Below are 14,453 nucleotides of genomic sequence, written 5' to 3' on the forward strand. Positions count from 1 at the left end.
GGGGTGAGGGGGGGGGGGTGATTATTGTCCGATGCACGTCTCTCATGATCTTCATTCTAGATCATTAAATTCCCACTAATGGTTCGGTTTCTTCACTTCAAAACCTCGCTCTCTAGCAGTCGTGAAATTACATTCTCCCTCAACCTACACACACACACTGCGAAGCAAAGCCGACTCGGTGTGTGTGTATGTTTGAGATTTCTGTGTGTACTTGTTGTGTTTGCAGCCGGGTCAATGTCACTCTAAGCCCTGAGTGTGTCACAGCCAGTGTCAGGCCTCACAGCGTGATCCTGGCACTCAGAGGGGCTTAAGAAGACCGGCTGACCTGCCGCCCGCTCAACCTGTCCCCCTCAGGTCAAAGGCCAGCCGGGCCCTATTGATGAAGAAGTCTTTAGCTTCTCCAGCCGCTCTCACTGCTCCGGCCCCCACATGCTCCCGGACTCACATCGAGGCCCCCCCGAAAAGGCCTCTCGGTTGTGTAATGCGTGCCAATCGATCCACTTGGTGTCCGAGGGGGCCTTCCTTTGAGATAACTGACAACTACAAAGGTCCCCTCCTGACAGGCCCTTGTCAATACAAATTTCTACTATTGATAAGTAATTAAAGAAAGCCCGAACATAAGGCAGTGCTGCTTTATAAAACATCTGTTAAACAGGGGACATTAACAAAAACGACTGAAGGACAAAAAGAGTAAATAGAGAAAGAGTGAGTCCCCCTGCGTCCTCATTCATCTCAAAAGAATCAGTCTCAATCAATCCGTCTGTCTTTTATCAAATAGAATGAACACACTCAGTGAGAGAGAGAGGATTAATTGATTAGTCAGATGGTTCAAATATTATTTGTCCAGCAACAATTTTATAAAACCTCTCAGTTGTACAACTTGGCTGTTTTTCATTGTTTTTCGTGATCACAGATCACAGATCAATCTATTCTAGTGTCGGGAGCTTTTAACTCCTTATTTTTGATTCAATGCTTTTTTTTCAGTCACCAGGATCCATATCTTTACCCTAAAACCACAAAATGACTGCTCCGACAATGTGATGTGATAGCAGCAGAACTATAGAAGGTCGTATCATTTATTATTCTGTAGGATCCAAGAGCTTCCAAAACGTTCCAGTGACCTGACGCTTAAAGATGGAAACAAGCAGTTTTTCCTCATTATTTGCCCCAGCATATAAAACGAGTGTGAACTTTAATAACTTAATGTTATTTGACACGCTGCAGGATAAACACTGGCTGTTCTGACTGTTCACGCTGCAGGGACGAGTGTTTAATTCCCTCCGCTCTGTGACAACAGCCGGTAAACCTGTGCGAGTTTCACCTGTTCGCCGGTCGTCGGTGATGTGGCTCAGCTTCTTGTCTTTTATTCCCTTTAATCCATGCATGTGTAAGTGGATCCTCTAAGACCAGGATAAGTCCCTTCAAGCAGTTTGAAACACTACAGGAGGGACTAAAATCCAGTATCCTCTCATTTACCCCTGCACCTCACTCCTTTAATGCAACATACTTAGAGTATCTCCTGGTGATTAGACCCAAAGCACCCAGGGCTGCTTCTTAAAACCACTGATTAACTTGGAGACTACGGGAATCTGATGATAGTGTTGATTAGAGTTGCTGTGGGGGGGCGGGGGGGCCTTCTAGGATGAAAGCCCATCCGCAACTTTTGGATGAGTGAGAAGTGAGGAGCTAATTAAAGATTGAACCCTGCTCGTCTTGACGGGTATAGGAGGTGAACCCGGCCCGGGCCCTGCTGGCCTGTAGAAGGGGAAAGGATCCGGATGGGGGGGGGGGGCGTGCAGTGAGTGAGTCGGTGGCAGCGGCTCCGGGGATGGGGAGGGTCACACACAACCACACTCTTTGTGTGCCTCTAATCCCCCCAGCCAACACAGCTTTGGCCAGGTTTCATCATGAAAGTGCCATGAAATAACTACTTTTTTTCTCTCTTCGCAGTAAATCTCCTCTAATCCTGCGGGCTGCGGAGACAAAGGCCTCTGGGACCTAATCCTGGAGCTTTTAGTGGGGCTGAGGGGCTGGCCGACAGAGGCTCTTCTAAATGACTTATTTCTATCGGACACTAATATAGCTTGACAGCCAAGAACAGCGAAAGGAGGCGGAAAAGAAAAAAGCCAGGGGAAAAGGGAGCACAAACATTTTCACATATTTTGGGACTCTGAGCTGTTTATTGTGTGCGAGTGTGAGAGGACGAAGTGAACCGTGGTTATTGGTCTATACACCCTCAAGGTACACAGCACTGGGGACGACTCACATATAGATTTAGAGAAAACAGGTTCCTTATATGCAGCTGATTTCGGTGCAGGAATGTACCTGTAGCTTCTTAATGAGCCGGCCTGTTGGATGAGAATCTGCCTTGAAACTGAACACAGGGAAACAGCTCCACGATAAACAACTTGTCCTGCACTGACTGCAAAGCATTTCTACACCAGATGAGCTTTCCATTACAAACATTAAACGATGGACTAATATGATGGATGTTGTGGTTTGATTTGAGTTTTCTACATATTCATTTGTTTAGACAGATTTCATTTCATCACTGTAGATGTTGAAGTTTTTATTTGGTCACAGACGTTCTTACAAACACATAAGAAACATTAAAAATGGATATGTATGAAAGCAAAGTCTTATTTGAGATTTAATAAATGCTCATTGTGAACTGGGATAGGTTTATTAGTAAATGCAATTACATTTTAAGTTAACTTCACGATAAAGGAAAGACACCTTGAAACTAAATATCTATTCACCTTCATCAAAGGAATTAGTATCATAGACTTTTTTAAACATTTGTTTTATGTTAAAACTTAATATTTGGATATTTCTCTCTTTTCTCAGAAGAAGAACTGATTATCTATGGATGGAGCCTGATGTGTTTGCGACAGATTTGTTTTTTTCAGCTCTTTTCATTGATAAATTAATAAATGTCTTAATTGTAGTTTTATTATTATGAGTGCGTTGAGAGAGGACTAACCAGATCGTCAGGGGGGAAAATACAACAACAACTACTTCTACCTTAAATAACACAGTGTTCAAAGTATTCAGACGAATCTGTCCCCTATAAGTACAATGTTTTTATTAAATGTTGTGTAATAAAACTGCACCTTGTGTGGATGGAAATGCTGTGAAAAGACAAATTGAGAGAACTTCTCCTCTGATGTTTTATTAAAGGTTTTTCTCTTCCTGAGAAACATTTCTAATTTCGCCGGGCTGCGTCTTAAGACCTTGTCCTCATTGAGCAGGCTTCAGATTAACTTCACACGGTGACAGTTTATGGGCAAAATATGGCGCCTGTTAGCAAAACAAACCCTCGGAGAAAACCCCCCTGTGTATGGGAGAAAGAGGGCCGAGAGGGAGAGGACAATCAAAGGCTGTTATTTTAATCTGTGCTGCCTCGGAGATTAGCCGACCACATTGTTTTAATTGTTTTAACGGGGGGAATGAAATGCTCGCTTATAGGGGGGATCCTTGGCATAAATCTCTCAAGTTCAATAGTTTCAAAAACTTGAGCCCCTCGCAGCCCCCCTCTCTTCCCTCATCCCACCTAATCCCGGCTAATACCTTTCTTTCTATTGGCTAATGGCTGAGGGGAGCCTGGGTAAATGCTTCTTAAAGAGTCGTGGGTGAGAATGGTTTCGGGGAATGAGATGTGTGGCTCGACAAAGAGGCGCTGCTGTGTGAGGATTTAAGGCCCAAACTGAGACCAAACCCCGGACCGGCGCTGGACCTCTGTGCGTAAAGACGCACCAGGACCTCGGCCTCTGGAACTCAGGTATCAGCCAAGGGCTAAGAAACTGTGATATCAGAAAGGTTTTCGTGTGTGAGTGAGGGTCCAGCTCTGTTGGGGCCCGTCATTGATTGTAATAAGCTGTTTTTATGGCTAATGGATGGAAAAGAGATGTAAAGCTTAGTGTAAGGTGATTTTAAATTAAAACCTTTAATTTTTAATTTTGTATTTCAATCCCCAATTAATTCAACATCTAGCTGCAGGGGTATAAAAAGAGTGAAGGACCCAATGCTTTGGTTGGTTTTGTTCTGCTCTTACATTCACATTTCTATATCTAAAAATGTTTTAAATGATTCATATGAAAGTCAACATGGTTTCATTTGAGTTTTTATAAACTCAGCAAATGCTCATTGGGACCTATAGCTCACTGGGATAAGATTATGTTTTACTTTCCAGTGAATTATAAATAAACTTTACTATCAATGAATCACACCTCAGATGAATCAGTAGAGTTTTTAAAAACAAAATAACTTCTTTTGTGTCTTTTTATTTTTATGCCACAATAAGTTTGGATTGGTCAGTAAAGAAAAATAAATAAATAAGGGATACAAAAAGAAAAAATGCTCAATTGTGGCCTGATGTTAGTTCCTGTGATCGTTAAATCTCACAGTTATTATTTCTCAGTTTTATAGAATGAATAAATCAGAGCATTATGAAGCCATTTAAAAATAATTTGATGCAAATAACACAGACTTTTGCTTTGAAAAAAGAAACGAGCCCTCAATGTCTCCTTCATATCTTTGGATTTAAAATGGCACCTTTCCCTCTCTGCTTCTCTAGATTCACCATGAACTCCTTGAATTTCTGCGGGACATCCAGAAGTGGAGTGTTTCCTCTCCACGGCGCCAGCTCCATGTTGTTCGACCTGCACCAGCAGATGGCGGAGCAGTACCACGTCTACTCTGCAGCAGGGCCCGCGGTGCACACCCTGTCTGTGGCGGAGCGGCTGGCAGGTGGGTCCCCGGGCTCCGGCTCAGGTGGAATCTAAAAGTTTCACCCACTCCATCCTTTTTAAAGTATATCATCATTAAACAAGCGATGGGATTTTATTTTGTTTTAAATAATCTAAGTATCTTTCGTCCCCAAGTTGGGGGATGGAGAGTGTTGAGGTCACATGAGTAGTGAGGGGGTGTGAAGCTGCTAGAGGAAGGAATACAGCTAACTCACTAAAAACCCAAGAGGAGCAACAGTGGGAAATAAATCTACTCTGAAATAGCCCATTGTAGGCGTCTTGAGATTTGAGGTATTTTTAAGATGCCAACTATTAGATTTTTTATCTTAATATAAATTACTTGTGAGGCTTTTAAAATATCATCTTTATTGATAAACAGTAAATTTAGCAGTTGAAACTAAATCCACCTCAACTATCAGTAAAGTGTAACCTACACGTGAATCCCTCAATCATAATAATCATAATAATCACATAATACAATGTGTAATTGTTTAGAACTTACAGATATTTTTCTGCCTGAGTACTTTTGATACTTTTGATTTTGATACTTAAAAGACTTTTTATGTGCACGACTTTATCTTATATTATATTCACCATTCAGCACAGTATTGCAACTCTGCCTTATAGGTGAAGGACACTTTCGTACATTTTCCTCTACTTCATAAAAGGGCGAAATAATGGTTGAATAGCACTTTTATAACCTATAATAAAAACTAATAGAAATGTTGATTTGTGGATTCTTGCCTCTGACGACTTTCATATAACCGTCATTCATGCAACATAACTTTTATTAATAGATAGAATGATGTACATATGTAAAGATTGTGTCAGACAAAAAAAGGAGGATGAAGTTTATTTTTTAATAGAAAAGATGAAAAGTGAAAATGTGTGAAAACTGCGTGGAACAAAGTCACATTTTTTCATATATGGACAATAAAAACAGACAATTTTAAATTCTACCAATTAATTTAAACTATGAAACATGTATCAATCTATAATTATAACAAAATAGATTAAATGATCAGATTTTAAGTAAAAATACATTGTTGCATTTGTAAAGAAACATTATGGAACGGTCACATCGATTTGAAAATGCAGAGAATTATTAAACTGAACCCACATAATGAATTAACAACACAGCTTTTAAGTCTCATTTAAGCTTGTTGGGCCTACCTCTGGTAAGATGTCCTCAAACAAATGTTTTATAACAATTGACCTGACATGTATGCTACTGACTAATTACACAGGTGGCTCCTTGTCAACCTCAGACAATCTGCTGACTCATGGTGTGATGTAATTTTCCTCTCTCTGTCCCATCAGAGCTGATCCTGGAGGCTCGCTATGGGAACCAGCAGAAGCAGCGTCGCAGCCGCACAGCGTTCACCGTGTCCCAGCTGCAGGCTCTGGAGAAAGCCTTCCAGCAGACACAGTACCCAGACGTGGGCATGAGAGAGAGGCTGGCTGTTTGCATCAACCTGCCCGAGGCTCGTATTCAGGTGAGAGAGCAAACTCCACCCGGCAGCACCTGACTGATCACATGACACCAGTACTGCAGCACTGTTTGTTAATGGGGAACATTTAGCTGGAAAGCATGAAGAAGAAAGCCCTGCTGCAGTTACCTTCTGATACTGATATTGATTATCAATGAGGTGAAGAAAGTGGATAATATGAATAATGGTTACTGCATTATTAAGATGTATTACAATACAGCAAATATATACATATCTAGCTTGCGCCATTTTGATGAACCACTTGGCCAATTCTATACTAGAAAATGAGAGGTTCATAATAGACTTAAACTAAACAGAAAACTAAATTATATATTTTATTGGTTTTTCATTTAAAAAATGTTAACTTAAATTTCACTTATTTCACTTATTTGTGTGTGTGTGTGTGTGTGTGTCTTCATTTTCTGTAAGTAAAATGATTGAATTTCAACTAATAGTCAAGTGATCATAAAAATCTGTATAACTATCTTGTTATTTCCTGCTGCCTTCTGACGTTGTGTTATGTTATTCATTTTCATGTCATTCATTTAGATCAGGTTTTTCCTCTGAATGTTTTTAAATGCACATGTTATCTTTGATTTAATCTTTAAGTAGGTTTTCCAGGTTGTTTTCCAGATTAAATCTCAGTGTAGTAATGAAAAGCTAAATAAATTGAACAGTAACATAAACAAACTTACCTTGGAGGTTTCCTCTCTCTCCTCCAGGTGTGGTTCAAGAACAGGAGGGCCAAGTTTCGTAAAGATCAGAAGTGCTCGTCGCTCTCCAGGGACAACCACGGTCTGGAGGAGACCCCCCACCACAGGAAGTTGGGTCAGGAGGAAGTGAGGCCTGAAGACAAACAGGAAGTCATCACATCATACACTGACAGCCACAGCCCTCCTCCTCCTCCTCCTCCTCCTCCTCCTCCTCGTCCTCCTCCACGTGTCCGGGATGTTCACCCCCCTCTCACCCATTCAGACTCTGATATCTCACAGTGCCCCCTCCGACTACACTCCCCTCCACTGTTCCCTTACATGACGGGGGAGCACTACGGCCTCCCACGTCACCAGCCGCATGTTGGAGTGCTGTCCTCCGACCTCGCCCTCCCCCCGGTGTTCTGGCCCATCATACAACAGCACAGCTCGGCCCTGGGGGTGCCCCCGTCATCACTAACTAAAAACTGTAGCCTGTCCCTTCAGACTGCTTGTTCCAGAAAAGCTATACCTCATCCTCACCTGGGGCTGTAAGGGATGCGGACGTATACAGGCAGATGTTTTCTCTTCTCATGGGACACCTGAAGAAATCCAGTGTGGGAGACAAGATGGAGAAGCCCCTTTCTGCCTTGTTCATGTAAACCGGACCACAGACAGAGCAGAGAATATGATTTCTTATTTAGATTTTTTTCATTGAATGCCTGTCTGTGTAAAGCAAAGTAAAAGCTACAGTCTACATAGTCTCAGACGTGAGTTTAGCAGCCAATCTAATCTGGGTTCTGCTTTAAACAACATGTACACTTTGGTTGAGGTTGGCCTGTTGTTGTTTATTCCATCACAGACAATAAGCAGCGTAAGGACCACATCTAAAGATATTCCCTGTCTCCTTCAGCGTTATTCAACTGGCTACAACGCCAAAAGTAATATTGAGAAAAGCCCCTTATTCTAACAAAGCACTGTAAAATACAAATGTGTAATAAAATTATTTGTTGTAAAATTTCCTGTTGTGTTCTTTTACTTTGACTTAGAATACACTCTGGGACATTTTTAAGAGACCCAAGAATATGAGGGTGTTTTTGGATTGAATATTGAATTAACAATAAATTGTCAAACCAGTTATACAATCATGTGAAAGCTCCATTAAAAAGAGTAATCTAAGGAGCAAAAATAAAGTAGTTAAGTATGAGTAGATGGAACGATAACAAAAATACAAATTAATATAATAAAAGGTTTACTAAATAAATACATATATAGTATATAAAGTAAGAAAAAGCAATGATGGTAAAACAATGGAACATGATCAGAAAAGGTTAATGAATGAAAATAGATTAAATTATATAAATTGATAAACAGGATTATTCAGTGTGAATAGGAGACTATGTCAATATATAGTGTAAATACTTACTATAAGACAAATATAGGTTTTTGAATGGCAAACATATATATGAAGCCATGATAATAATCTAACATCATCATTTTTTATATTTTATAGAATTATAAATCAGTATTTGGTGTTGAATTGTCTGACTAAAAGCAGATACACAACTTGGTCTTACCCAGGTTGTGTGTCTGTGTGTGTCTGTCTTCACGCCATCTGAACCTCTCGTGTGTGTGTGTGTGTGTGTGTGGTGGTGGTGGTGGGGGGGGGGGGGGGGGGGGGGTAAAAAGTTCAGATGTGATCAAACCCATCGATCAGTCTGGCGCAGATGCTTCGCCCGCCCGATGCTGGGACTGATTCACCAAAACCAGTTGCGTCAGTTTTCCAGCGTAGCGCCAGTGACGCCGAGCACCGCTGCGCTTAAAGAGACAACAGCGAAACCACAGCAAGTTGAGGACGAGAGACGAGAAATGAGGCAGAATCTCCACAAACCCAGAAGCACCATGTCTGCGTGTCGGTAGCGCACGTCTGAAGGTAACACGCTTTCCTTAGGGGGGACGGACACTCGCTCGTCCGTTGCTGATTTATTACAGACGCCATGTACAGGGGCGCCCTCCTCGGTGTTTCGTGTGCTAGCTTGCTAAGTGGCTAGCTACCGTGCTAAGCGGTAAGAGATCCCCGGCTGCCGCTGGCGAGCAGTCGCTTGTTCGGGATTAAGGAGTTGCCCGGCGGCGGTCACAGAAACGAACGTAGCCCGGAATCTGAAAAATTACACGCGACACTTTCAGGTAAAACCAATAAACCATTTATTAAAATGTCACTGCAGCGGGAGGCTTTAATAACAACGTCGCCGGGGACGTTGTTATTAAGCATTTACTAACTAAGCACCTAGCATGGGTAATGCCAATCAATGAATAGTTCATGCTGTGTCCCGACCCCCTCCGGTATCGATACTGGTTCAGCAATAGTTATCTTGATGGTGTTGTCATCACACTGGTAAATGTTTCAGTGGCTTTTAATCAGGCGCTGCTGGGGCCGAGGGGACCGCTGTGTTTGGTGGGAAGCTAGCCCGGGTTAGCTGTGTGACATGCCGCCCTAGCTGTAGCAGCAGGATACACCTCTCCTCTGGACCCATTCTCTGCCTTGCTGCGTGTGTTTTTAATCTCAAGAGGTGAGTCGGACAGGAAACGAGCGGGGCTGCGATCGAATGACGCCAGGCGGACTGGAGCTAGCTAACCAGCGCGAGGATAGCCGGAGAACATTTGGCCTTGTCCGCCGAACCAGCTGCGGTAACGTTACCGCTACGTCCCCCCCTACACGCGTATCGACCGGACCGGCTCGTACGGTTTTCAGTATCCATTTCTCACCTCGTATCAGAAAAACTAACTTTGTCCAACCCACGGGGAGAAGTCGGTTACTTTGGAATCCAGCGATCAGTGACGCCTAATGACAGTTGCCAGCCACTAGCCAGGTAGCTAGCAGCTATCTTTAGCCCAAGATCAGGAAGGCAGATATTTAGAACCACGTACGAGGAATATCTGGGGATCTGGCCCTGAGAGCTAGTGTTCGATCTCATGTAGAGTCTTTTTTTAAATGTGTTGTTGTGTTTATATTTCCTCGTTGGACCTCGCCTCGCGTCGTGTTGGTGCTAGCTAGCTGGATTGGAGGATATTTGTAGCAAGACTGTCGAAACGTACTTTTCAGGAGATATTGTTCATAGAGCTTTTGTTTCTGCGTTCATAAAAGCCACCTTTGCACTTCCTGCTTGTATAGATACACACTTGAAGTGTTGTGTATGTGTGTGTTGGCTGATATACCAAATAGCTGAGGCGAAAAAACAAAATACAACTTCCTGAAATGAGTGGTTAGCTTTACTAACACTGCCATTAAGTTAATAGGGTTTAACATCAGTCTGATCTTATTTGGATTCTACTTTCACCTGTTCTCTTCACCAGATCTCAGTTGGTTCCAGATAAAAATTGTCACCTATTCTGACATTACCATTGTATTTTCAATTCCTTAACTGGATTTGGTTTTAGGTTGGTCTCTTGTGATGTCATGCAGTATTTCCATGGTATGAGGAAGACATGACAGTGCAATGATTGACTGCACACCCCGGCTTCTACATGTGTTCTCTTCTTCAGGCGTGCCGAGCCCAGTAGTCAGATTACAGACGTTTTATTCTCAGTGGATCTTTGTGGGCTGTATCGTTGTTTATTTGCTCACACACCAAAAACATGTTGCCTCCTCAAGGGAATGTTATCTCATCCATTATTTGTGGAATAAACCTGTGACAGATTCAAATCACAATGCCATTAAACCCCTGAAATGAATAAATAGCATAAAAGTAACATACACCTGAGCTAGCAGTCGACTAGACTGTATGCAAATCCGTCCAATAATATGCTTCCCAATAATGAAAATGTTACGATGAGATGAGGCATTACAGCAGCCATTGATCCGTGTAAGTGCCTTTCCATAGGAAAAAGTAGCTGCTCATTGCTAGTGCCTGCATTACCTGCACTCTTCAGCACCACCAGCATCTTAGCTCAGGGGCATGGGGGAGTTGGGGGGGGGGGGGGGGGGGAGACATCGCAGTGTGATTGTTTTCAAAAAGCTGCACAGAGATGGTCAAATTACACTCATTGCCAATATGATGTTGTCGGCTGTGCCCGGCAAAGCTTTTATAATAGTGTAGTCTGATTTCTTGTCACTGATTTACCAGTGCACTTTTTGCACCAATAAACATTCAGACACAAGTGAATAAATGTGTGTATATGTTTTCAATCCTGCCATGTGCAGACGTTTATTCACTGTTTAATTTCGGATTTACACACCTAAAGAACAAGCCTGAAACTTGTCCCAGTATCTCACAATATAAGATGCATATGTCTCGTATATTAAAACCCAGCTTATGATCTACAAACTATCCCTCAAAATAGCTTTAATTGCAAAAGAGATAATATTTTTTTTCATGTCTGAGGTCCACTGTTAAATTATAATGCTGTATTGATTGCTTTATTGAATTTGTCTGGAGCTAGATCTCATTTCAGCTTTAGTAAGAAACAGCCACAGTCGACATAATTTGATCTTCGAGTAAAAAATAATTCTGAGAGTTTTAATCTCCTAATGACCATAACGTGTTATTGGCACAAAAAGGATAGATTTGCCCTTTTTAATACATTTTTATTCCAATTTATTGCTTCAGAGAAAATACATGTACACTGGAGTGGCAATCTTATTTGCAGTTAGTAAGCACAGCATTTTCAGATTTTCAACAGGCCGCAAGATATTATGGTTTGCCATGCTTAAGTGTTACAAATGATCCACATGCTACTAAACTACATGAAAACCAGCATCATAACATAGTTTGATTTCTGTCTGTTTTTTTTACTTTTGCAGATATCCAGTACATCAAATCCATCTGTGGCCCGTCCCTCATAGCTGTGCTCTCTCAACTTTGGGTTTCCTCGTCTTTTGTGGCCCTGCAACATGGAGTCTAACCACGTTGTCACCAAAGGCTGACCAGAAGGAATGAGGCACTCCAGGACATGTTTCCAAATCGCCTTGTGGATGCAGTAGCTGGAGTTTGGAGTGCTTTTTTATGACTAGCATTTTATGTGCATCTGTGGGCACAGCATAGCATAACCTGCCTATTCCGCAGGCAGGGAAATGCTACTCTGAGACTGGTGCTGGAAACAAGCACAAGGAAGGAGCCCCTGCAGTAAACGAGGAACCCAAAGACAAAAGGGAACCCTCAGCAAAAGACGCGTCTTCATCGACACACTTCAGCTGTAGTTTGAGCTTGTTTTCTCAATGGTCTTGTGAACCATTGCACATTTTAGCAGCAAACACCTTTCCTCTGTCCTGATTTATCTTCCTCCCTCTCTCTGAAGCCTTCTCAGTCACTGTTATTGGGATTTCTCTGGTTTGCATGGCTGGAGAATAACCGTGGAGAGGCCAGGGTATCACAAGCTTATGGATATTGACAAGAGAGGGGGCAAGGGAGAGACAGAGGAAGGGAAAAAGATGTCTAAGACAGCAGGCAGCAGGACTGGACATGGGGGCCGGAGTTCTGGGACCAATTCTGGAGTTCTTATGGTTGGTCCAAACTTCCGTGTGGGCAAAAAAATTGGCTGTGGGAACTTTGGCGAGCTGCGGCTGGGAAAAAATCTCTATACTAATGAATATGTGGCCATCAAATTGGTAAGTGAATCCTCAGGGATGTTTTATGAACCCATATTTCCATGCATGCAACATATTTATAATGGCATTTATTAAGTCAGGATAAATGTTTATTTTAATGTGCAGCAGAGTCTCTTAGACTCTTTGACCTAAGTCTGACAGACACAGGAAGTACATTTTCCCACAGCTCTGTCTCATGCACTGTTAATGAGTCAACCATGTTCCCCTCTTGCTTATGAAAGAGATGGAAGAAGAGTTCGCTCAGATTAGTCTGAATCTTGATTATTTTCTTGAATAGTGTTTTTACATAGAAATTCATGCATTTCAAAGCAACAGCAAAATTGGTAGTTCCTTAACTTGGCTCTAAATAAGTCGACTAATACTTCCAGGTTTCTCTCGTCGATAGAGACGATATCAAATCATGTGAAATCTCTTCTTCTGATAAGCTCTCACCAGACCCAATGAGCAGTCAGCAATTTACTATGTCTTTATGTTTTGTCTCCGCATGAATCCTTTCTTTCCACAGCGTCTGGTTTAGTAGCATTGAGTCTGAAAACCACATGAAATGTTGAGGCCAGTTTGTTTATCGTTTGTGAGGCGGCAGATGACGGCTCAACCATTTCCTCTGCACACAAACATTTCTCCACATATCTTTTCCTTTACTATAAATGTGTTGCTACCCGTACCACTTTAATCACTGGCAGGTATAACCCCCCGCTGGTAATGACTCAATCTAAGCAAGGCCTAACTCTGACTCGCCCTTGTGAAACTAATGGAAGCAAGGCGTCATCTCCACCACAGCTCCACTGGTCTGTGTATGATTATCCTTACATTTGTATCTCTCAGGGAGGTCATTATCTCCCAATGGGCATCCATTGAAGGCCCTGCTAACCGCATAGAAGGCAGAGGTTAGCAAACAGCTGTAATTGCAGTTCTCCTCTTTTCAAAATCTTTAGTTGTGCTTGCTGCCTCTCCCCCTTTGCCTGTGAACCCTCCCATCTGTTTGGGTATTTTTATCACCCTGGTGTCCAGCTATATCTGGATCTGGCATTAGGGCCATAACCCAGTTCCATAGATCTTGTGGCCCACTGGTCCCAGCATTTATCTGCATGCGCAGGGCGAGAGGAGGAAGTGTGCTACTGGTGTAAACAAGCTTAAAGAGGCCTTGCAAATAGCAGGGCCTGATTGAGAGGAAACAGGTTTATTTAGGATTTCATTTTGAAACTAATCTCTGATGGAGATGTTTTCTTGTTGCTTTTGGAGGTTAAATGATGACGCAAGTTTGTTCCTTTTTAACACTCACAACGATTATCTCTTTTCAATGAACCAGACACATTTCACTTGTGTAATGTACTGGCGCTGCTGAGCCTCACATGGAGAGGGCTTCTCCCCTGTCAGCTCTCAGGCTAACCCAGATTTTAGCACAGTTGTCTGACCACATGTTTCTGTCCCTGGTCTTGCACTTCCCTGGGGTAACTCTGTGAATATGACTGTCTAGCAGGGCATCTGTTTTGTCAGAGGCTGTTATTGAGCTCCTGCTCATGGACTAAGACAAATGACAGCTCTGTCATCTGTGACTGACATGCTTGACATGAGTTGTGACTTCTCGTTGTCCGTCAGTCATTTCACTTGTAAATGTTCAGATGTATAGAACCTAAAACAATAGTCAGTATTGTGAGGTGCCAGGAAGATACAATTGATGGTGTTTATTTATTATAGTGCATTGCCTTTTCAGAATTTTATAAATCATTCAATATTTAACCCTTATCTAATTTCTGATATCGATATCAATAAACCCTATTTGATGCCTGGTCGCTCAGATACTACCGGACTGAAAATTCAGAAGATCACATCAAAGTATCCCTCAACTGGAGAATCAATATTGTTACTGAATTACTTGACTTTAAACAAATAATGCATAAGACATGTAGGCATTGCAAAA

The 14,453-nt window shown here is 42.1% G+C and overlaps 2 protein-coding genes across 7 annotated transcripts in view; both read left to right on the forward strand.

Annotated features, from left to right (window-relative positions):
- Window positions 1–4,583: 4,583 nt before the first annotated feature.
- On the forward strand, window positions 4,584–7,930 carry zgc:101100 (uncharacterized protein LOC445169 homolog). The gene is made up of 3 exons (XM_062395633.1): window positions 4,584–4,749; window positions 6,069–6,244; window positions 6,961–7,930. The coding sequence occupies exons 1-3, from the start codon at window positions 4,584–4,586 to the stop codon at window positions 7,480–7,482; spliced, it is 864 nt and encodes a 287-aa protein (XP_062251617.1). The 3' UTR covers window positions 7,483–7,930.
- A 772-nt stretch (window positions 7,931–8,702) lies between these two features.
- The window catches only part of csnk1g2b (casein kinase 1, gamma 2b), a 33,972-nt gene continuing 28,221 nt past the window's right edge, over window positions 8,703–14,453 (forward strand). For 4 of the 6 annotated variants that reach the window (XM_062395429.1, XM_062395434.1, XM_062395433.1 and 1 more), the window contains exons 1-2: window positions 8,703–8,860; window positions 11,729–12,532. In XM_062395429.1, the coding sequence (XP_062251413.1) occupies window positions 12,305–12,532 (228 nt within the window). In that variant the 5' untranslated portion in view covers window positions 8,703–8,860; window positions 11,729–12,304. Of the gene's footprint in view, window positions 8,861–8,947; window positions 9,115–9,321; window positions 9,498–11,728; window positions 12,533–14,453 lie in introns of those variants that run through there. The other 2 variants (XM_062395430.1, XM_062395431.1) reach the window with 2 other exon arrangements.

This window comes from Platichthys flesus, chromosome 9 (genome assembly GCF_949316205.1).
Source record: "Platichthys flesus chromosome 9, fPlaFle2.1, whole genome shotgun sequence".
NCBI lineage: Eukaryota > Metazoa > Chordata > Actinopteri > Pleuronectiformes > Pleuronectidae > Platichthys > Platichthys flesus.